The sequence below is a fragment of the Pieris rapae genome, chromosome 15 (genome assembly GCF_905147795.1).
Source record: "Pieris rapae chromosome 15, ilPieRapa1.1, whole genome shotgun sequence".
Taxonomy (NCBI): domain Eukaryota; kingdom Metazoa; phylum Arthropoda; class Insecta; order Lepidoptera; family Pieridae; genus Pieris; species Pieris rapae.
Window position 1 is genome coordinate 2994456 of NC_059523.1, and position 25130 is coordinate 3019585.

Here is a 25130-nt window from a genome sequence, read left to right on the forward strand (position 1 = left end):
ATGGAATGAAGAAACCATTCAAATTTCGAACTATGGTCAGTAGGGATGGTGTAGTATCGATATTTATGATTTTTGCAGTCTGACGTAATTTTTTGAACCTACCTGAGAGTATATTATCGTAATTATATGTAATCAGGTTTATCTTATATGAGCGCTGTCAAATACTCCAAACTTTATACAGGAGAAATAGTTTGACAGCTCTAGAAAATAGTAGGGATTCCAGAACGTTAGTATTTATAAAGAGTTATATCTACTAAATGATTGCTTTACTACCTGTTTCATAATTAAGTTTAAAATTACAATATATACGATAAAAATGAGTTATCGTGACTATTTAAAAAGTTTCTTCGTGGTTCATTCTTTGGATTATTATTTTAAATTTTAGTGTGTGTTTAAAATAATAATGATTTTATTATAACATACCGGAACAGTGGTATGTCGGTCAAAAGTTTATTGATATTTATTCATAAACGCCTACACGTTGCCGGGTTATGATGATAATATTTTTAGAGGTTTTTTATGCTTTCCGTTCTTGACTTATCGTCTTTGTATATGGTTTGCATTTATATGTGCTTTTATGGAGGATTATTGAGTTATATCCCATTCATTATAGCGAATAAAGAAAAGATATTTTAAAACAACGGAAATAATATGAAGGATTATCTATTCCTATTAGGGATTCTTCCCTATTATATATATAGATATTTTTATTGTTAGAAGTATTTAAATCATATAACCTATCAATTTAAATAAGAAGCCTATTGAAGCATGTTGCACACCTTTATGTATGTGTTATATGTATGTGTACACAAAAACGTCATAAGTATTAATAAATGATTTCTAAATATTTTTGTAAAATTACTTTGTTCGTCGCCCGATTTGATTTTAAGTTGCTTTTCTTTTGTACGGAGATTGAAGATCAGTTAGATTTAAAATACTTGTAAGACCACATGATAAGTATTTCCTGAATTTGAGTTTATCGAAAATAGGATAGAGACTCATTGTTCGCAATGTCGCGATAAGACATGTACATGTGTGCCTGTATCTAGTTTGATATTGCAACGTTTTTGTGTCTGTCACGTCCTAATATATAATATATAAAAAATTATGTTACTATTATTACTGTCGCGGGTTTTAAACGACGTATAAAAGTGTTTTTTTTTTTGTTGCAAAACGGAAGGATCATCTAAAGTCAGTGATACCGCCGCTCACAAACACTCACATTGCCACAGGGCTCGCTAGTGCGTTTCCGGCATTTAAAAGTGCCGGTGGAGGGTAGTTTTAATTCGAGGTGTTTTTGTTAATGTGGTATAATTGCCCTTTTCTTCATTATTAAAACCTAATTTTGTTAAGTTGTGTTAGGAGGAGGGTAGGGACAAAAGGATATAGACACGGACGGTGATTGACGTAGATTTGACGCGTTTAATAATACATTACTTAATTGAATAATAAATTAAGTATTTGTTTATGTGGTAGACATAACCACATATTGTTTGGTAGGATAAACCAAAAATCCTCCTGGCGCCCATTTATTTAAGTTAATTATAAGATTAGTTTTATATAGGTTAATCATTGTATTTTGCTAGCTTACTTGTTTGAGGTTCCTTTTATAAATATCCTATTATGTGCCTAAATGTTTTATTTCACGATATAAACCTATAACAAAGTAAATTTCCTAATCGCTTGGCCATACTCTGTCTTAAAATGTTTTAATAGAAAATATACTTAAATTGGTGGGAGTCGAAGAGGCATTTATGAGCAAAATCTAACCTTCGCCTGTCTAATGTGAATAAAGACCGACGTTTTAAGTCTGGGCCTTTTCTGTATTAGTTTCGTGATCCTTTGTTTTTTTCTAATAGGCAAGTAAGACTTACTATGTATATATTTTTATTATGATATGTTGGAAAAATATCGTCCCTCCATCGATATGGACATCGTCAACCGGGCTTAGAGGCAGTCGTGTGAGAAAATGCAACCATAGACACGAATTGACATATATATATTATTTTATTTATAATCTACTATGTCGGTTACCTCACGTTCTTCACTGAGCGAGTGTTAAATACGCATACAGCAAAGAACACAGCAGCCTCACAGGCTGTTACTTTACTACTTTTTAAGGAATTTGTATAACATCGATGTATGGTCCATCACTACTGGTTATTGTTGGCAATGCATCGCTATTGTTTTCAACTTTATTAGAGCCGAGTTTGGAGTTGGTATACATCTCAATGCATTAGCCTCATTCACTATTCAAAAGTTATGGCGATTTAAATAAGGATTTTTAATTGATGTTTAAACACTCTGGTTTCCAAAAGAGGACACTATTTTGGGTAAAGACTAGTCGTTTTTACTGGAAAAGTTAAGTAGTAGAAGTGACTGACAAATGTCAAGCCTGCAGACACATCTTTTCCTTCCACTATTCGTGTCAGGTCGTGAAAGGATAGCCTTCCATTATTAAATTGAATCCAAATGAATAAATATTAACAAAGTTAGAGAATATTTCAAAAAGTATTCGAAAGGTCAAGTAGAGATGGAAAGGACACACCTTGCGAGTATTTGAGAATGGAGTAAAAATATATGGGTTGGTACCCAATCACAAAAGAAAAAGGAAAAATCACGGACAGTATACCTAAGTGATGGGGAGATGAAATAAACCTGGTTTGGCAGAATGGAAGGGTCTGGAGAAGGCCCTCGTCGGGATCGAGAAACGGACATAAGTTTGATTTTAGTTGCTTGTGTGTATAAAAAACGGAACATTTCCGAAATAAAGAATATTTTTGATTTAGATCTTTCCAAAAAAAGCAGATTAACTGTAAAATTTTCAATCTCATACTGTACTGAGGGTACTTTGTGTTATATTTAAATTAACAATTCCTAACATCATATCAAAACATCAAGCTTTGTTCTATTTTGCTCTTATTCTGAACCTGAAGCTTAAATTATGTTAAAGTTTTCTCACCACTTTATCATTATGTGCGCAAATATTAAGTAATTGCGGCAGGGGCTATTATTTAGGTAAGCATATAAATTTAAAAATAGAATAATATCTTAATAGCACAAGCATTAGTTAATGTTGTGTATCGATATACCACGTGAGATAACATTGTGGGAAGTTATTATTACGAATATATTTAATGACTAGTTATACATTTCGTGATATAAATGGAAATTTCGGCCACTACCGTAACTGGTTCCGTGGTGTAGTGGTTATCACATCTGCTTTACACGCAGAAGGCCGCCAGTTCGATCCTGGCCGGAATCACATCTTTTTTATTTTTTTTATTACACATTACAATATATTTTTTAAATTTTGATACCTCTTATCTTACAATAGTTAAATAAAATTCATTTTTTAAGATTGCCTTTTTTGGTAGGTATGCCAATAAGGAAGCATAAGTGCAATTTGTAATTAATTTGCATAGCTACAATTAATTTAAATATTGTTTTAGTAAACCGGAAATGACTATGTCCGTTTAAGTTCCGGTTACTTAGTGTTAAAGCCTTATAAAGTGGGCAGATAATATTATTATCGACGTGTCTTAATGGTGTTAATTATTTGTAAGATAAAATCTGTTTGACGATATAAAGTTTTTTAATGCAGGTCGTTTATTATAATTGTAATTGACAATTAACAGTATTAAATATATTATATTCTTCTTCATTTTCAGCTAGTTCTTTGCCTGTTTTTTTATGTTAAATTTGTATTAAAGAATCGATGATGATGAATCATCTTATTTTTACCAGTTTCTTAAGCTGTGTATGTATATTTATATTTAGTATAAATATTTTAAAAGGCCAGCCACGCACCCGCGAGCTATCTGTCTTTGAAAGTGTCCATAAACGGTATTTCTTATCATCAGGTTAGCCTTCTGTCCATTTTCTGTCCTATAAAAAACTTAATTAATTAAAACATATAATTTTCTTATGTTTCATATGGTGGTGTAAACAAAGTGATATTATTTATTTAAATACCATTACTTATTTACACTGAGCACCTTTACACGTAAAATTACACGCGTTGAAAACAGCGATGGTAGTGTTTAGGCACGGAACAAAGTGCCTACGGAACACTTAAACGAAGTGGGGCCTTTGTTTCGGAATAAGCGTGTCTGCGTGGAAAAAGGAAAAACTGGAGCTTGTTGGCGACTTATGAAATGTATTTTCATTTTACAATAGGCAGACGTTACTGAGTAGGTACGATAATTATTATATACAGTCTACGAACGGAGTGCACGTATTTTGCAAGAGCAATGCTCAATCTCAATTAGTTGTAAAAGTGGTTTGCTTTTGTATTACTGTGGTGTGTTATACTGTGGTTAAAATTTATTTCTTCAGAAGAGCCAATTTGCCTAATGAATTTCTCATTAATTCGTTTACAAATCGTAAGACTATTATTACTGTTGCGACCGAAATTATAGTGACGGGGTAAGACAATTTGTCGAGATTTTTCTAAATTCATTGCATTTTTATGATAATCGTTTTGTTTTCTCACTAATTAAGAGCATGAAAAACAAAAGCTCGGAAATAAGCTTTAGTTCGAGAAACTGACAAAGCAAAATTGCCTTTATAGCATTCGTTCCTTGTAAAACATTACCGTGGGACACGTAATAGAAATTAACTTAGGCCTACGAAATGTATTCTTTGTATGGTAAGCGCGAGCTTGAAGGACTTTGGACCTTACTGCCATAGTTTTATAGACCAGTATACATCGAAACAATTGTTAACAGCTTCCGACAATTGAGATGAAGAAGGAAGTTGGTTTTAATTTCTTTATCAAGCGAATTTAGATTTTATTTCGAGAACACGTAGGTTTATGTCGGAAATTGAAAGGTTTGAGTGGATTTTGGTGTAGGCTGTGAGGGCCACTTCCTGCTTGGTGAGCGTAAATTGTAGTACATAATACAAAATAAAGTTTATTTGGGTTAGCTAAGAGACTTTCTGGATTCAATCTGAAACATTGTAAATAAAACAGATCTGGCGAAAACTAACCTTTGTAAGCTAGAGGCCCTTGAATGTAGACTCTGAAATTCAGAATCTGAATCTAGCACCCGTAGTACACGAATAATACGTAAGATCGAAAAGTGTAACATAAGAACAAAACATAATGTTTTGTATAGAAACATTTAGTAGTCCGCCGTGGGAATGTTTTATGAAACTATGTACAAATATACTTTAACATGGTATAAATAAGATCACATTAAGTCATATCGCAACACATCGCAAAATGCTAATGCTAATGTGTGTGCTAGTGTCATTGTTAATTTCATTGAAATGGAGATGAACAGGGCACGTTTTACAGATGAACGATGCTTAAAAATGTAACCGGATAGATTGAAATGATGGGAAAATGTGGTACTGATAGCGAAAGATAAAATAGTGGAAACAGTTGGAGGAGACCGTCACCTGGATGAGGAAAATCTTAGAATAACGATATTAGATAGATTTTTGTATATTGTACGTTAATATAATTATTTCGCGTAATAAATAACGTATAGTTGGGTTTAACAGAATAGCACAATTACAAACGTCACGCCCTAGAACAAATAATGTACAGGAGTTGCGTATAATACATATGTATTATTTGATAATTTTAAGTATTGTAGCGACATCTACATTCTACGGCTACAATCACCCAGGTGACGTCACATAAAACGCACTTACGAAGTTATTTTTGCCGCTAAGGATTTACAACATCACGACTTTAGGCTCAGGATGCAGCAGCATAGTCTTTCGTGTTAATACATAGGGTATTAGCGTAATTTTAGTTATTTTGTTCTTTGATTCTCTAACATTGTCTAGCCCTGTGCTGTAAATCATCGGTATTAGGAGTAATAGATAGCGCATCTTGTTCTTAGCTAAACAATAGTGTACATAGTTGGTCCAAAAGTTCTGTCACTGGCACATTATTTTTAAATTTCGAACATGTTTTATAAAAAAATATTGCATTCTATTTTTGAATATTTGACTATTGTTATAAAACAAAAAACAATTACTTAAGGTAATTTTTTGCGATTGAAAGAAAACCGAATAGGTGCTATTGCGTTGCACCTCTGTGGGTACTCGTCGAGTACAATTTTCAAGTTGATCAAAATTTTGAATATAACGCTGTACTGTACCGTATACTATTGATAGGTACAATAGTTATAGACTAATGAAGTCTCCACTACTGAGGATAAGAAAAGAACTGGCCGTATGAAAATTTGCAGAGTATGAAGTCATCTTTAAAAATACCAGTTACTGAAATCGACATGAATATGGTGCGTGCTGCGGTAGACGCGGCGCTTGAGTGCCTGAATTTAAAATAAGGGAGGTTATTTCAAATAACTTAATGCTATTTCTATTCCTAAATTAATGCACTGTAAATTGATATATCACTCATTAAAAACAGATCAGTACCTTTTTTATCATTATTTCCATTTATGTCAGAACTTTGGTACCGACTATGTATATAATATGTGTGACCACACTTCTGTTCTGTCGCTGTGTATTTAATGTTTTCTATGTTGATTAAAACGAAACGCGTAATCGTTTTTCTTTTTAATATTACGTTCTGCTATTTACTCGAATATTTATATTATTAAAGTATTTCGTTTTTAGGATGCTTTTTACCTTTTGAAAAATTCTCTAGCGCTAGTAGGCACTGATCGTGTTCTTAACAAAAATTTAATATCGTCACCCCTATTTTGTAATACGAAGCCTATAGACAAACTCTTTAAGCTAATATATTCATCTGAATAAGGATAAGACCTTATTAATTATTCAAGAGACAGCTGACATCCTCTCATCTTATTATAATATGTAACCTTGATCGGATCATGTAATCCTATTAGATATAAATAGGGTTGTTATGTTTACACCGATTTTTAAAGTTTTGTTATACATAGCGATTTTTATAAATTTAAGTAATTGGCTTATATTTCTTGTATTAAAAACTTTGTATCTTAATTAATGATGTTTTATCATTAAATTTTGTTTAAATTATTTGGTTTGCCATAAACGCGCAAAGACGCAAAGTAATGTTAAAATAATTTGATACATCAATTTAGAATTGAGAGCGGTATGACAGAACGTTAAACTGACAAATTGCTTTAAGAGCTATGGCTCTGATATATAGACCATAGAGTCAATGCTCAGTACCTACACTAATATTTAAATGTATTCAGCATTTTTAAGTATTAGATTATTTTTTATCTATTATTGTTTAATATCTCTATATCTATATCTAGAGCTCAGAAAACGCCCAAAAATCACTCAGATGCCTGAAGAATTTAAGGATAGAGGTGTGATACATTGAGATTTGTTTTCAATATTGTCATGCGGTTCTTTCAAAAATTTGCAAACGTAAAAGTATATGAATATAATTTGAACACGTTAGCTTTTGTCTTATCCTTTATAAGGCTTTTAAGAAATGAAAAAGGAATGTCAAGAAACTTAACATGATTATATAATATATACCTAAAGTAACGATGTCAAAATCTCTCATGGAAACGAATTATTTAAAAAATAGATTATTTTGGTAACATAAAGTTTTATTTCATTGGTTGACTTTTGTAATATAAGTTTTTTTTATAAGTTATTTTAATTACCAGCTAGTAACATAAGTGCAGTATAAAACCTACATAAGAGATATAAAAGCTAGTTTTAATATTAAAAAGAAGCACGCATCCAGGCACTTGAATGACGCCGAGGCTTGAATGGCCTTTTGTGAAAACTTGGAGACGCTTTGCTTAAGAAAATGTTAACCGACTTGTAAAAACTCGCGTCCTATGCTACTGTTCTGTTTTTGAGTGTATTTTTAATTTGGCTTATTTAATTTTACAATTGAAATGTAGATGTTGCCAGTTTTTAATTCATTTATGGTGAATGTGTAAAGAAATTCAATTTGTGTGTCTGGTTTCACAACACAAATTGTTATTTATTCGTTTTCTATGTGACTTGATTGAGGTACGGATGATTTAAATTTTCATCATAGTTTAGGCTGTTAATTAAATTTTCCGAAATAATCTGAAACAATTTGTACTGTGTGTGTAATATGTTTATATTGTAATGTAATGTGTGTGTGTTATCTTATGCTGAAGCTATCATGAAAAGATTTTCTAGGCCACCTTTCGTCATGCCTTACGGCTCCTTCATAGAGCGTCTATGTCCAATAGAACCTCTTTAAACTTAGCTACTGCATTATATTTTTAGGCTTTGACTGTTTTTAAGTTTAGAATGTTATGTTAAAGTCTTTGGACAGTTTACCGTGATGTAACTAGAGCTTTTATATATGTACTCTATGTGACATTTTTTAAACAACTGTTTCTAACTATAAGTATATCTACATTACGTTATTAGAGACGAATTTCGCATACAAAGAATGAATCTAAGATTAATACTAGATATCTAAGTTAATTTCTTTCTTATATACATAATATTTATTACTTTAGATTTAAATGTAAATTAACCGTCTAACAGTCCGACTTCGAGAACATTCGAACCACTCTTGGTAATCTGATGTCATCAATGGCTAGATAGTAATTTACATTGTCTTTGTTGCAGGTGTCATGACGCTGCAAAGCCGCCGCGACCAGTCTCACAATTGTGATAGACGTTCCTCTAGATAATTACGTCAATTAACCAAATTATATATCTACCAAAGTTAGGATAAGATGTCACAACCGATATACAGTCAGGTCGCACCGAAACAGATAAAGAAAAAACCGAAGCCCCGGGACTTTGATCCCTTAAATTACAATCATGGAGGAAATGTTCAAATTCTAAATGCGTCGCAGGAGAGTAGACTGGAGAAGATGGAGAAAAGGGAGGGGAGGAGAAAAGAAGAGACTAGGAGGAGAACGCAAAGGGATCCGACCGAGGGAAAGGTATGTTGCATAATATGACAGATAGGGTTTTTGTTTTTTACACTTCAGCATTACTGAAATTATGTAATTATAGGTGGAGGCATATTTACGTCAGAATCAAGTCAGTATACGACAACAACAGCATCGGCATTCCGCTGTGCGGCAGGCGGAACATAGAGTTAACTTGAGGTTAGTGTAATTTCTGTAGTCTCCTACTGATTTAAGCCAAGGGTGACTCCGACTCTTTCATTGATCAATATTAAATACATTTTCCCTTACTTTCCCCCACTGTCTTGTTGAATGTTCAAGATGTTTGCCGGTATCTGTATCGTAATCCAAAATGTTGTATTAAATTTGAGCAGCGCCATGTGAGCGTATCTGGAACAAAACAAGCAGCTTTCAAGTATTTTTTTACCCCTTACCCCTAGTGATGGTACGCGGCAAAATTTACTGTAAAAATATCGTAGCCATTTTTTTTCGTAACATGGTCGAATGGTCTTCGCCAGCCAGTTTAATAAATGTTGTAACAAAAACAAATCATTCGGCCACCAGTTAAACGACGCTGCTTAGTAAAGAGGCTAGGCTGTTGACTGAACAACTAATTAAGCTGTCTGCGACAATAATCTGTAGAATATAAGAATATAAAAAAATGAAATGTTCATCAAAACTTAGCCTTTGAAACAATACTACGTATATATAACTGTAATCGCTTTTATTTATATTACTTTTACAGATCACTACCTCTCAACGAAGTGACCACTCGCGGACACGATCGAACGCCGACTGACAGACATCGTGGCTTTATTGATAGGAGAGAACGAGATAGGGACAAGGAGAAAGATCGGGATTTTGATTTTGATGGTGGTAAGTGTTAATAAATGGCAAATGTTTCATATTTTTAGTTAGGTATAATATATTATAGTTGTTGTAGAGTTGGTTTTAAATTGGACGGCACTAAAAAATATATTGTTACGAAGACCCATCTTCGTAACTTCGAAATGTTTCTCGATTTCTCCACAAGGAGTTTTCAGCAACCTGAAACGTGGTTTCAACCGTTTTAATAAAAAATATAAGAAAATTTTTATTTGCATGTTACCCTCGTTTTCAGGAGTCTGAGATATTTTTTCAGACTGTTTCGGAACAAGTGTAGTCGAATGGTACAGTTTGCAGAAAACCAATTTTCACGAATGAGAATTCAGTTTCGAGTGCCATTCCGAGAGATTAACACAAGTGATAAAATACTGTATGAAGTGCGCGCTATTGAAGTAATAAGTGACAGGATTTTGTGTGTATTTTTTTAAATGTTGTATTAAAGTATTTCTGCGCGTAATTTTCGGCTTTTCAGAGTAAACAAATTCCTCGTAGATTTATTTAAAAATAAACCCTTGAAGACATCTACGGCGATTTCTATCCAATCCCTTAGCTCGTAACAATATTTTGTTAAATAAATCTGTTGATATACAGTTTATTTCATTAAATATTTTATCTATTACTTTTTGCAGGTACACCGCTAAGCCCGATAGCACCACGGGCGGAGAAAGATTCTAGTCGTCCCGTTCGCAAGTCCTCATCATCACAGCGTGTGAGCGAGACATCTATATCGACAGACAAAAGACGTTTCTTCTGTAGGGAGTGGGTTTTTCAGAAGATCGCGTATTGCCTGGAACAAAGGGCAGTTAGCAAGACATGTGGAGCATTGATTCTAGGTCAGTAGTTTTATTTCTGGTGTACATATCTTATCCTACACCTGTGAAGGGGGCTTCCAACTAAATTGTTTTTTTTTTATAAGATTTGGTTATGCACTTCTTTTTTCCTTACTAGTCTTGCCTGGAGAGATTGCGTGTTGGCTATAAGACCACCCGTTGCATTACTTTAGATTTTATGCAATTTCTTATTAGTTTTTCTATAAATGTAACGAAGTTTAAATAAATAAAAAAATATGAATATACCATAAGTAACAAAATGTTTTTATTTATTTATGAATTTGTTTGTGTAAACATATTGTCCGTTTTTGTAGGAAATTAAAGGAAATTATTTGTTTAAAACTTAGTTATCTATTTTTTAGGCTGATTGGCTAAGTAAATCTTTTTGCCTTTACCTAAATCTTTGTTTCCTGACTAGGCGGAAATTTAAATATTCCTAAAACCATGCCATATTGGTTTAGGTCCATTTGATACAAAAAATTAGTTAAAAGAGTTTCGATTAGTTTATATAACAACAATTTATAATGCTATTTGTAGATATATACTAAAATTGTATGTGTTTCAGGTGACGCCGGAAGCGGAAAGACGGCGTTATGTCAAGAGTTAAGTCAGCCAGGTCCAGGGCCGCAGGCAAGGCAACAACGCGCATTGAATAGGAGGCTTTTGGCTCGACATTTTTTACAGGTATACGTTATGAACTTACTAAACTTTGTTTTAAAGTATAGACGAATAGGATTTGTACTACTATACTAATTTCTCGGTTAAACAAATAAATATAATATGCAGACACATAAATAGAATTTATGCCCAATGTAAAGATTTATTTCCACAATGTGTAATTTTTTATAAAACAGTCTGCTAGAAAAAATATTTTTTTTTTAAAGTAATTAGTATATACAATATACATATTATGATATTTTAGGCTATGGTAGTTCTTTGTTGGACACTCACATTCCTCAGCTCGTCTTTCTTTTTTATGCTGCTAATCTTTTAAAAACTCTCTCAGAAATTATTATATTTAATTCATTTATTAAGAATATATATTTTTTTAAATTATGAATATTATTTCTCGAATTCCTGAATTCCTCGAATCAGCAGCTCTGTAGCATAACATCATCATTCATTCATAAAATCTGTTGCCTACGTAAAGATCTGGACATATTACATGGCTAAGAACGTCACGTCATGGCGTCGTACGTCATTTGTTTGTGATTGGACAAACGTACGTAAAATGACGTATCATGTGGTGTTGGACTAGAATGAGACCTATAGAACTTCAGACCATCTAACTCATCGTTCATTTTTACAGGCACCTGGTGAAGAAATACAGCGCCCTGGCGAATTTGTTCGTTCACTTGCCATGCAAATACTCAGTCATTCGTCACACGCGAAACAATCCGATAGAGATCAGTCACCTAAAGATGATCAGCGTATGTTAAATAACAGGTAGTGTATTTTTTTTAACTGGGTAAACAGATCTGATGTTTAGAATTACCGCCGCCCATGGACACTGAATGCCACAGAATGAAAATTGCCTTAAATAACGCTCAGATGTGGATAAAGGCAGTACAACAAAAGTTAAAGAAATATTCCGTTTCTAGTAGGGCTTACATTATCAATACAAGAAATTCGGAAAGTTTATAGTAAAAAATAATTTCAGGCACAATTCAGAAGAAAATTTAATACAAAGATTTCGAGAGATGGGCGAAGACACTGAGGATAGTTCTAAACCACTTTTGGGGGATAGTGAAGGTATGATTTAAAATGTATCGCTTTTTATAGTATTTTAATGTTTTAGTATAGGGTAACATTTTTTATAGGAGGTTCTTGCATAAAATTATTAGAAAATTAAAGTTTTTAGCGAGTCAGATTCGAGATTCTATAAAACAAGATTTTTTTTAATTTAATTATTATTTATCTGTTTGATTTCAGTAAAACAGTGTATGATATAAACAGACACATTCTAGATCAGTATTTTTCTTTAAAAAATCATCTGCTAACCAGAGACACAAGTTTATATAGAAAACGTGATATGAAAATGATACTTGTGTATTAAGTAATCAAATCACGCCTGCCTCAAATTTTTTTAGTTTCCAGCCGGTGTTACCTTGGCTTTCACAGATTGAGTTGTCCATATTAAAAATGGATTTATATATTTCCAGATCGAACTGACGACGATGATGTGGGCAGCAGTCGAAGAAATAAGACCATAGATAGATTGCACGAGCAAGACTCTTATATGGATTGTATGGCGGATGGAAATGATGTAAGTAGTGTACAGATTAATTATTTATTATTACGGTTACAATATATATAATAGTGTTACGATAAATAAGTTGATAACCATTTTATGGAACAGTATTTGTATGGTTAAGGTACGAACTTTGCAGCAATGGACTTTTTGTCATAACCGCACAACATTCGTTCGTACGGTAAAAAAAACAAATTTTTATATATTTTTTTATATATATAATTAGAAAACAAATAATTTCGTAACAAATAGTGAAGCCTTCATACTTAGTTGTAACGCTTTAAGTTTTTTTTAATGTACGTCGTTATTGTATATGTTGGCCAAGCTTTGGATCGCATTATCGCGACACTCAAAACCCCTGTACACAATGAATTAATTCGTCTCATCTATAGGTACCAGAAGTTTTACCGAAATCAAACATAAAACCAACGAACCCGTTCCACGACGACGACTTTCGTCTGTACGCGAACCACGAAAACGTGTTTCTAAGGAATATATCGCAGAGACAGTCGAAGGAGTCACGCAATTCTCGCCTGTTACGCCAAAGTTCCGAGCCGTTGAACGAGAAGAAACCAACGCTACTTCAAAAGAGCCTGTCTACGGATACCGAAGAGAAGAAACCGGATTCGCCACCGAAATCGAGGATACCGGTCGCGAATTTCCGTTATCCGAATAAAACGGATCTGAAACCGGAGTCGCCGAAGAAGACGGAAGAATTGCCGGAGTATACTAATTTAGTGCACCCCGTTAAGGATGATCCGCAGACGGATTTGGAGAAGTTGTTAGAGAAAAAGGTTGGTGAATTCGTCTTGATAAATTTGTCTTTGGTTATGGTTACTTAGTTGGTATTTAGCAGATATTAGAATTAAGAAGTTCTTGATAGTTTGTATAGTATATTATATATATACTATACAATATATTCTCATTTTAAATTCTCTCTCTCTCTCTTAAGTCAAGAATTTGCTAAAGCGATGTGATTTTAATAATAACTTTTCATAATAGTTATTTACCTTAGTATTCATTACATTCGGCGTATCTTTAATAAAATTCGTCATGCTATTTTGACTTTAGCTAATAAATAATTCAGTTTGGTAAAAATAAGACAATATGAGACAATATTAAACGGATTTAAGAGATTACTTTTCCTTTTAGCGTTCACAAGCAGAAGAAGCTCCGCCCCCAATTCCCACACTACCAATAAGTCCGCGGACGTTAATATCGAACGCCTATTACGACAAACTGCTGTCGGACTGTGAGATTCAACAGGCGTTGTTGCCTCAGAATTTAGAGAAAAATCCAGATGAGTGCTTCAAAAAGGCTATACTATTTCCGTTGCTGGAAATTGACCCTCCAAAGCAGTGTTTGTTTTTACTGGTGGACGGTATCGATGAAGGGGGTAATGGTAAGATATATACTCACATAAGACTTAAAAAAATAGTTATATGTATTATCTAAACACATACGTTCATTGTTTTAAGAATTAACAAGAATTGATTTAGACTATATTTAAGTGACTTCTATCTTAAAACCAAAACACTTTTATTCGATTGACTCCATTACATTCGAAACTAACGCGTTCAATTTCTGGGGAAACTGAACATTTATGATTTAAAGAACACAGAAGAAATGTTATAATTTTTTTCTTATACAGTCAAAACCGTTAACGACGCCATCGTTTAGTAACATAACAATTACATTAACCAAAATTCAGGTCAAGGCAGAATTCTGTTGTAATAGGTTTTTAATAACAGCGTCATCGTCTACCAAATATGACCTCTTGATGTCGTTATAACAAATTTTGACTTGTATTTCTAATTGATCTATGTTTTCAGGAAAATCGGAAAATGAATGTAGCGTAGGGGCATTATTATCGCGACACCAACACTTGTTGCCACATTGGCTCTTATTAGTCGCCACTGCGAGACGACACTCTCGGCATCTCACTAAGATGTTCACAGGTAAAAGTTTAAGAAAATAATTATATATGGTGATTGAAGTAAATGAAATCGATGAAGGTAAATTTTAGATTAGAATTGAAAAATCCTATTTATTTACGCTAACTAAAGCTATTTTATGATAAGTATGTATTATATCTGGATTTGTAAAACATTATTTAAGTGGTTTTATTAATTAATTAACGTATTTTGTAGGTTTTCGCAAGATAACTTTAGATGAACTTCAGCGTGCACACGTCTCCGCCGACGTACAACGTTACGTGCTCGCGCGACTGGACAGCGAGCCAAGACTACGGTATTTATATATTATATTATATATTGTTATTATTGTAGTATATTATGCTATATTTTCGTTACGTCGAAGTTTTTTAAATTTATTTTATTTACTGGTATTCTTACCAAAAAAAAAATCATTAATTAAAATTTGAGTTACAATACCCAGAAAGGCTAGGTAAAATTTCCATTCAATAACTCATTGGAAGCACTAGAATAAATCCTCAATTTATTAACGAATCTATTAATTATTCTGATCCGTAAACAGAAATTTGCGTTTACCGCTATTTTGTTGCTTAATTACTATTTAAAAACCAAAGACTTCTATAGTATCTAATTAAATGAAGGGCAATTTTTTTAAGTAAAATTGAATTATTTTTGGCTTCCTCTAAAGAAAGACTTCTTACATATATTACAGAAGCCGCGTGTCAAGTGATTCAACGGCAGCAGCCGCAGCAGCGGCGGCTCTAGACCACCTCAGAATTAAGAGTGACGGTTGCCTATTGTACTTGGAAAAGGTAATTAATAAAACCGTTAGAGCCCTATTGGCCTCGTACTATTCGTTCGATTGACGACAGTGCACCTGTTGGTTTTTAATGCTAGCTCATACGGTGAAAGAAACCGACAGAAGGCTGATCACCTACTTGCCTAGAAATATAAAAATATTCAGAAATAAATAGAGACATTTTAGTCCGAAAAATGACCGGTGAATTTTGTCTCTACATAAATAAATTTAATTGTAGGTACTAGATGGCGTTGCTGACGGTTTTATAGCTTTGCGCGAAATAAGGGAAATTCCAGGAACTCTAAATGGATTGTATCTATGGCTCGCGCAGAGATTGTTTCACGGTCGGAGGTTTACTAAGGTAATTTGTTCTTCAATTGTTTTCGCGTAATTTAATAATCGTTAAAAATGTTTGTATTAATGGTTTTAGTAATATTCTATTTATTAATCTATTTAAATCTATGCCCTTTTTAAAAGACATTTCAAGGGTCGTTCAAGTATTACGTGAGCACTATAGGCGGGTTTCTTTGATTTTCCTATTTTGCTTTTTTACACATATACTAACTCACACATTGTCTATACCTGAAAACGAAATGCATTGTCTAGGATTCCTATAAAATTAATACGTTTATGTACTATTATTTTTGAGAGCTTTGCTTACTTTACTTTATACAAGAAGAAGGGGGGGGGGGGATAAATTGCAGTAAATCTGCTTAAGTAATACTTGAAAGGCCCAAACTTCTTTAATTTGGCAGCATAAGGGTCGAATTACTCATATTCCAAACTAAGCCCAACTAAGTCAAGCAAACCGCGATTTATGATTTTTTCCCTTAGGTAATCGTTGATCTGATTTTACGGTTTATAACTTTTCCAGGTACGAATGCTTCTTGATGTGTTATTAGCAGCACGTTGCGGCGTAACGGAAGAGATGTTATACAAATGTCTTCTTACAAAGGAGTATAGTGTCACAAGAGAGGACTTCAATCGAAGGCTGCATCTCTTGCGACGGTAAGTCTAATGACAGTTCTATGATCGTATCACTGGTCTAGATTGGTAGGAACTAAATTTTTCTTAAAAAATGAACGGAGTTATTTTCTATGTGCATTTTGATTAATTCTTCTTGTCACTCTGTGTGAAGTCTATAAGGGAGCGTTCAAGTATTACGTCACGCAATTTCTGGAGTTTCTTGACACCGCCCCCTATGTAACGCGCCGTAACGTTTTTCTGTAAAACGTTTTGTTACCACCCAGTGACTCTTATATTTACTATTTTAATAATTATTTATTAAACCTAAAAGTTGCCATTTATGTAAAGTTTCAGAAAGTCGAAAATAATATTAACGATAACGCATAATTCAATCCCCGCCTTCCATCGTAACGTTTACCTCCAAAGCTCCCAAAGCCGATGAATTTATATCTGGTATAGGTAATCTTCGCATGAGTGGCCATATTTTTTTTTAATTTTGGAATTAATTCTAATCAAAGTTAAAATTAGTGCAAATATACAAAAACAATTGTTATCTCTTTAAAATATATATATATATATATATAACTCAAAAATTCCTACATAGTACAGTTTCGTTTACCAATGATATATTTTTTTAGAATCCTAGTAATGGAGCGTGCAACGGGCTATTTATCAATATTTCATCATTCGTTCGCGTCGTGGCTGTTGGATGTAAAGCATTGCACGCGACGTTACTTGTGCTGCGTCGCGGACGGACATGCGGCAGTCGCTATGTATTATACGCTTCTTGCCAAAAGGTAATATTCAAGATTACTTATTTATTAACTAAAAAACGATCTGTAGTTTCTTTTTCAAAATAGATTTTAGTTTGCCATTCTTCATTGATTTTTTTAAACTAAAAATGATTATCAAATTCTTTTAATGTATGAATTAAGGTACAATTTTATTATTGTAATTTTTAATAATCATAGTTTGTTTTACTTTCAGACTGACCGCCCTTGAAATTCACAATTATGTCTATCATATGACCTACCTCGAACAACATTTATCGTCACAAAAGAAAAATAGGAACAAGTAAGTGTATTAAATCATTACAAATTTGTTATATAATATTGTGTTACATTGTTTTCATCAGTCGTTTTCGCAGTGAATTTTTTTACACCATTATTGTCATTTTAGGATTCTTAATTTTTCTTGCAATTAAAATAGCTTATATTTTTCATTGATAATGTAGCATTTAAATGGTGAACGAATTTTTAAAATCAGTCCAGTACGTTTTGATACAATTCGTTACATGCAAAATTTTTCTTTTTATAATAATAGTAAATAGAAAGAATTTCAGAAGTATATACTCAATGCATATTAGAAGTCACCCAGGAAGTCTATAATAATATACCGCTTCATAGATAATTTTATAATTACATAAAAGTTGGAGACTTAATAGGCTTATTTTTGGTTAAAGTTATTGTTTTTGTACTTTGTATATTTTGTTTCTCAAAAGATTTTTTCGTATATCCACAAAATGTAATTAATTAATTAATATTTTTGTTTTCAGCGAAGATGATGTACTAAACCTTCACACTCTAATATTGCTGTGGATTCTGGATTCTGGCTGTGATGTGGAACTTGCTTTGAAGAGAGAGACAGATCTAGTTCGGGAGATGGAGACGGATGTACAGGTAGAGAAAATTGTTTCACTTTGGGTTTTTTACCACGAAATAATACTTGGATTATGAAAAAAAATTTTTTTTTTAATTTCATACAAATAAGTATTGTTCTTTCACATTTAAAATGTATATATTTAGTTAGGTTTATTAAGTGTTAAACAGTTATATTATTCATTATTAATATTATTATTTTATAGTACCTATGCACTTCGTTATTAAAAGTATGAATGTCTACTTTCAGAATGATTCGAAGGCAGAAGATAAAGATTTAGATCCAGAATCTGAAAGCAAGGAATCTGTGTCAAGTAAGTTTTGTCAATTAAAAACACACATCTAAAGTTGTTTAATACAAAATAGCCGCTTTCTTGTTACTTATTACTTATTACATATGTTTTGTGGCATATATAATAATAAAGTTGAGTGTTCTGGAAGAAAATAAATAAATCAGTGGCACTGCAACCTCTTTAGGTCTTGGCCTCAGATTTCTGAATCTATTTCTCGATCAATTTTTAAATCTAATAGGTAAGTAGGTGGTCAGCCTCCAGTGCCTGACATACGTCGTCGATTTTTTTGGGTCTAAGACATGTCGGTTTCCTCACGATGTGTTCCTTCACCGTTCGAGCAAATGTTAAATGCGCACATAGAAAGAAAGTCCATTGGTGCACAGCCGGGGATAGAACCTACGACCTCAGGTATGAGAGTCGCACGCTGGAGCTACTAGGCCAACATTGCTCTTCTACTACACAAACTTCTCGAGTGTTCTAGAAGGATTTTGTTATTTTGGGTCAATCGGTATTACCATCATACAAATATGTATAAATGAAACAATTGCTGAAATTATGCCTAATGTGAAGTGATATAAATATTTTTCATTATTCCATTTATGGTTAGACAAGAGTAAGTCTGTTTACACTAAATATAGTTTGGTTTCACTTCCTGTTGCGGTGACAATTGGATTTTGATTGATGCTTAAGGAAAACTGCCTCCATACCAGGAAAATTATTATTTCAGCAAAAAGGAATGTTATTACGCGCCTAAAGGAAACTGATTTTAGTTCATTACGAAGTCAACTTTAGGAATATTTGGGTCTAAATTTCTTAGTTTACGTTTTGGTGCCCTTTGAATTGTGTTAATCATTTATAAAGAACTCGTGTTTGCTCAAGGTAATTTGCAATAGCTTAATAATAACTGGGCTTAGATTAAATAATAGCCATACAGAAATTCTTAATAATTATATTTAGTTTTTCAATGTATCTATAATTAGAATGGTATTTAAAACAACAGCAGTAGTGTTGGCCTAGTGGCTTAAGCGTGCGATACCTACTCATCGCTGAGGTCGTAGCTTTGATCCCGGCTATGCACCAACAGACTTTTATTCTATGTTCGCATTTGTTATTCGCCCTAACGGTGAAAAAACATTATGAGGAAACCGGCTAGCTTTAGACCCAAAAAGTCGACGACGTGACGATATTTCTGAACCAATTCAATTTAGGGCCTTTCAAGAAAAGAACGTACCAATTCCTAAAAAGGCCGGCAACCCACTCGCGTGCCCTCTGACATTGAGTGTCCATGGGAGGCGGTATCACTTAACATCAGGTGAGCCTCCTGCCCGTTTGTCCCCTGTTCTATAAAAAACGTGTCTCAGGCACAGGACGCTGATCACCTATTTGCCTAGATTGACAAAATATGATCATGAAATAGATACAGAAATCTGGGGCCCAGACGTAAAAAGGTTGTAGAGCTAATGATTATTTTTTATTTACAAATAAAATAATAATATATTATTAGCGAAACCGTCTGTCACAATATACGATTCCAAGAAGAAATAAAATAATAATTTATTTTGTAGTGGAACCATCCACCCTAGAAAGCATAATGCCTGAACTGGTGAATGGAGAGATGACGACTCCATGGCCGAGGGACAGAAGGGTTCTACGAGCTTTGTTGGAACTGAGCCGGGCTGACTCGGTGCCCACAGAACCAGAAGTCGATGAATTAAATGATTTGGTAAGTTTAAAGATTGTTATTGGTAGCTATTGCATGAAATGATTTTAATATTTGTTTAATTTCCATATAATTAATATATCGTTATTGTTACTAATAAGAACTCAAAATTAATACCGATCTCATAATTAGTATATTTACTATGTGATCTGGGTTTTGCAGGCAGCAAGCAATCTGGAACAATGTTTGCCAATTAGACTATCAAATATAAAAAGTAGAATGTTTAAAAATTTACCTTGAATTTTACCCAAAAAATTCTGAGCTTTTTCTGGTTATCGTAAAATAAATGTGTCATTATTTTCTTTTTAATTCTATATTATACAAAAATCTATAAAATTACTTAATCATTAATTAAATCTATTCTGACAGATGTCAACAGACCAAGTCGAAAGTGAGGACGTAAATGACGCAACGGGAGATGAGCAAGACGAAACATTGTTACTAGACCCCAGCACAGTACACGAGTTGGCTACTAAGGGTGATGATGAAACGCTGTCTGCACTTTTAAAGGTATATTCATACATACATACATTACATACTCATCATTCATTACATACTTATACAGTCGAAGAGGAAAAATACCGGGTCTGAGCAAGAAAATATTTCTTTGAATAAAATTTCTTTTGATACAAATAATTTTTGATTTGTTTAATATTATTAGCAATTTTTGTATTCTTGTTTCAATTTTAGTTGTACAGTGCTAGCAAAGTTAAATAAATAAAAATAAAAATTGTTCAAAAATAATGCTGCTTTAAAAATAAAAAGTAAAAAGATATGATTCCGGCCAGGATCGAACTGGCGGCCTTCTGCGTGTAAAGCAGATGTGATAACCACTACACCACGGAACCAGTTGAAAGAGTCTACGAAATATCGGGTCTGAATTGACGCGATATAAAAAGTGAAAGTTGTGTGGCATGTTTCGGCTCTCATGTGCTTACAATTATTATTCAAATTTGTAAACAAAAAAAACATTACATTACGAACTTTAATACTATACAATGTTCGTACATATCGTGATAATTTAACTGGTATGAAACGGAAAAACCATACATTTCGTATGAAATGTATAATATAAAATATTATTTACATTTTTTTAAAATCAAAGTAAAATTTGATCATGGCGCCTTCGACCTTTTTCTAATGTAGCGTTTTGCCTTTATAGTTAATACCAAATTTAAACTATCTAGACTAAGAGTTTATTTCTTTTAAATGTGTTTTTTACGGGTAAACAACTAAATTATTTGTACCTTTAGTGTAAAGTTATGTAGACATTTGAAAGAGAAATCAAATACCTCGCCTTTACAGCGATGCCCACAACTAGCAGACACTCGCGATAGTTCGGGAAGTTCAGCTCTGCATTCGGCAGCGCGTAATGGCCGAGCCGTTTGTGCTGCCCTGCTACTGCAGGCTGGAGCCTCTCCATCCGCTGCTGATGCAGATGGCTGGAGTGTGCTAAGAGCCGCTGCTTGGGCGGGACATAGCGAGGTGGGCATGGGGTCATAGTTTGTGTTGCACTAAATTTAAACATGTTAGAAGAAGATGATATGACTTCAATTGTAAATTTACTGAAGTTATGAAAATTCATTCGTTTTCAGGTAGTCGATGTTTTATTAGAACACGGCTGTGATGTGGATTGTGTGGATGCTGATAATAGAACTGCTTTGCGGTAAGTTACCTTGCCCATATTGTACTTATATATATATATATTTTATTATTATTTACTAAAGTAACTAAAGAAAGAAAGTTAGTTTAAAAGTTAAAAATCTGATTTCAATTCTGTACGATGGCATTCACTTAAATTATATTTTTTCCTTCTTTTCGCCTATTAAACAATTGACGGCATAAAAAGAACTTGCACAGTCTTCACGCGTTTTTTATAATTTAGTCTAAGCTTCGATTTTTTCTGGGTTGGAAATAATTCGATTTTTTTTAAATATTGTTTTTTTATATTTAGTGCTGCAGCATGGTCAGGACATGAAGCAGTAGTCGCTCGTCTTTTAGTCGGCGGTGCGGCGCCGGACAGAGCGGATGCGTCCGGTCGAACAGCGCTTATGGCTGCAGCATATATGGGCCATGCAGATATAGTAAAAATGCTGTTGGATGCTGGTGCCGATCCTAATAGACCTGATGAGGATGGTAAGTGTATACAAATGTGGTAGCAGAGTGGCGATATAATATGGCTAATCCTGCCTCCGACAGAAGTGTTTACTTTATTAAGATTAGATAGATAGTAAAAATATTCTTACTCATAATTTAATTTCAAAATGACTGTAGAGAGAGATTAGAGCCAACGAATTTAAGCGTAGAGCGTATGAAAATTGATTTACGAGTACAATTCAAATTGTAGCCAAATTGCGATACTCTTTTCTATTTTCCGTTACCTAATGAAAAAACTTATTTAAATCTCCAAAACTCACTCACAGATACAAACAAGTATTTTTTGTGACTGTTTTTTTTATTTTTTATTTTTGTTATGTGTGTTTTTGTATAAGGCAATAAAGGATAAATAAATCAATAAATAAACAAGTCGTTTCTGTTGCAGCAGGTGTAGCCAATTTCTAAAATGATATTTAAATTCTAGGTAGAACATCTCTAGCGGTAGCGGCATTGTGTGGTACAGGGGCCTCTTGTGCAGCGTTGCTTATAGAACGGGGCGCAGACGTCAATACGCCCGATAGAGATAAGGCCACGCCCCTTTTGGTCGCTGCTTTTGAGGGACACACGTGAGTAGTCGTTGATATTTCCAAGCTAAAGAGAAACTGTCTACACTGTCTGCGTATCTCGTGGTTTATACTGCATACTAAACGAGAGGGGTGAGCTATGGCCGGGGCTTACTTCGGGAAGTGTAAGTTCGTACCCTACTGATGAGGGGCAGGGTGGGCGTATAGCCCTTAGTGGGGGCCGCAGCGCGCAAGTAAGCATAGGCTCGACTCTGAAGAATGTATCTGTTTTACTGATCACTTTTTAAAGCAAGCATGTTTTCTGTCTTCTGTTCCGACCAATACGAAATAATTATATTATGGCAAGGCAAAACAGTACAATCTTCAAAGTGTGTCTTCTTAAACCACGAACTGTTATTATAATTACAGGGAAATCTGCGAAGTACTTCTCGAAGCGGAATCGGATATAGAAGCCACAGACTGTGCGGGCCGCACTGCGTTATGGGCAGCTGCCTCAGCGGGACACGCGGAGACCGTACGGCTTTTGCTGTTCTGGGGTGCCTGTGTTGATAATATGGATAACGAGGGAAGGACAGTTCTGAGTACTGCCGCTGCACAGGGTAAGTACTTGGTGACAGAAATTTTATGAAAATTGTTGTGTACGAGCCAAGACAGATAAACATTTAAAGTTCATGATCTAGTTCATTTCTGCAAGTAAGAGATTAGTCTTCATGCCTTCCAATCAGAAACGATTGTTTTGTTTCATATAAAAATAAACCATTTTTTTTTTCATTTATTTACTTTACATAATAATACAATCTTAATCATAGTATATTTTAAAACCATTGTGGTTTGTATTAATGTAACATTAGCAGTACGACATGTGAAATTAATTTCTCAACTTTTTTATGTTCAACTACTTGTCCATTTATAAGCCACGGTTGAAATTGCCTCTGGTCTCTCACCATAGACGTTGTTTGCTCTAGATTCTAGAAGTACGGAGGCGAACATGGGTTGCAGCTTGTCTGTACATCATGCGCAACTCGTTTTTTTATGTCATCTCGAAAATATACCTGTAAAAATAAGTTAACGCGGTGGAATAGATATAACGGCTATACATACATATTCTTCAATAAATTTTTATATAAGCAGGTAATGTGGAAGTTGTCCGTCAGTTGCTAGACAGAGGTTTGGATGAACATCACAGAGACAATTCTGGCTGGACACCTCTGCACTATGCTGCTTTTGAAGGTAAAAATCGCTTATAATAATTTTTTTTCGAGACTGCGACTTTATCCATCTTATTTGTTGTTTGATGATTTGCTTTTTTAAAAGAGTACCGAGAGTTTTTCACGCTGGCCTTTTCTGTAGCCCTACACCCTCTGTCTTCTTTGCCGATGAGTAGGGATGCCAACAGGTTCGAATTTAATGACGTGGAATAAGTGATACCTGTTTATCTTATGTTCCATAATAATCGTATTTTATTCTTTATTTTATTTTTATCCGGTCTTCTTAATTAAGCCAGACTCTAAAGATAAAACCTTGCCTTTTATTTTTATATTGATATCAACACAGCTTAAATAAATTTAGTTTCATTTAATATTTAAATTGACATTTATGGTAACTACATAAAAATAAAACCTTCATATGGTATTTTGCATTTGTAGGTCACATAGAAGTCTGTGAAGCCCTACTTGAAGCTGGCGCAAAAGTGGACGAAGCAGATAACGAAGGCAAAGGTCCTCTACTGCTGGCTGCGCAAGAAGGCCACTTAGACCTGGTGAAGCTGCTAATAGACAAGGGTGGGGCACCAGTAGACCAAAGAGCTCACGATGGAAAGACTGCGCTCAGGTCAGTTGAGTGATCCAAATTATTAGCTATATTATAATTATTAATAGAAATCTAATGTTTTTAAACAAGTAGCCAATCGCAAAGTTGAAAACGATTGGTGTTCTCGCAATTACAATATTAATTTATAAAACGGAAAACCTTTTGTTTTAATTTAATTTATTATTCTTTATTACTCAAGATGTCATATGGAACATGGTGTAATGGTTGCAGCTCCTTACAAACATTGTGTAAAAAAAACTTGGCGATTAAAAAGAGTGGCGGAGAGTTTATTGCCAGTTCTTCTCTTCCGTTCTACGCCCTTGATTTGAGAACTGGCAGTAAATGTAAAATTAGATTAATTTAATATATATTTCTTTTTTTTTACTTTCATAACCTATATGAATAAATGTTTTTTTTGACTTTGACTTTTTTTACGAATATTTTTATTATTGTAAAAAATATTCAGCATA

The 25130-nt window shown here is 33.7% G+C and overlaps 1 protein-coding gene and 2 non-coding genes across 4 annotated transcripts in view; 2 read left to right on the forward strand and 1 right to left on the reverse strand.

The window, feature by feature from the left end:
* LOC110997936 (ankyrin repeat domain-containing protein 50) overlaps window positions 1-25130 on the forward strand; it is a 49179-nt gene that overhangs the window by 14724 nt on the left and 9325 nt on the right. For both annotated transcript variants that reach the window (XM_045631328.1, XM_045631329.1), the window contains exons 2-29: window positions 8545-8867; window positions 8941-9035; window positions 9580-9710; window positions 10349-10552; window positions 11115-11233; window positions 11859-11995; window positions 12210-12301; window positions 12712-12815; window positions 13193-13594; window positions 13953-14202; window positions 14633-14758; window positions 14951-15050; window positions 15447-15546; window positions 15772-15894; window positions 16408-16541; window positions 17138-17296; window positions 17487-17573; window positions 18055-18178; window positions 18408-18471; window positions 20016-20173; window positions 20540-20680; window positions 21476-21655; window positions 21766-21836; window positions 22125-22306; window positions 22752-22893; window positions 23260-23450; window positions 23983-24081; window positions 24498-24681. In XM_045631328.1, coding sequence (XP_045487284.1) covers window positions 8655-8867; window positions 8941-9035; window positions 9580-9710; window positions 10349-10552; window positions 11115-11233; window positions 11859-11995; window positions 12210-12301; window positions 12712-12815; window positions 13193-13594; window positions 13953-14202; window positions 14633-14758; window positions 14951-15050; window positions 15447-15546; window positions 15772-15894; window positions 16408-16541; window positions 17138-17296; window positions 17487-17573; window positions 18055-18178; window positions 18408-18471; window positions 20016-20173; window positions 20540-20680; window positions 21476-21655; window positions 21766-21836; window positions 22125-22306; window positions 22752-22893; window positions 23260-23450; window positions 23983-24081; window positions 24498-24681 — 4112 coding nt within the window. In that variant the 5' untranslated portion in view covers window positions 8545-8654. The remainder of the gene's footprint in view (window positions 1-8544; window positions 8868-8940; window positions 9036-9579; window positions 9711-10348; window positions 10553-11114; window positions 11234-11858; window positions 11996-12209; window positions 12302-12711; window positions 12816-13192; window positions 13595-13952; window positions 14203-14632; window positions 14759-14950; window positions 15051-15446; window positions 15547-15771; window positions 15895-16407; window positions 16542-17137; window positions 17297-17486; window positions 17574-18054; window positions 18179-18407; window positions 18472-20015; window positions 20174-20539; window positions 20681-21475; window positions 21656-21765; window positions 21837-22124; window positions 22307-22751; window positions 22894-23259; window positions 23451-23982; window positions 24082-24497; window positions 24682-25130) is intronic.
* Window positions 3193-3265, forward strand: Trnav-uac. Its single transcript has one exon. It is a non-coding gene; the product is annotated as a tRNA-Val (tRNA).
* Trnav-uac lies at window positions 20946-21018 on the reverse strand. Its single transcript has one exon. It is a non-coding gene; the product is annotated as a tRNA-Val (tRNA).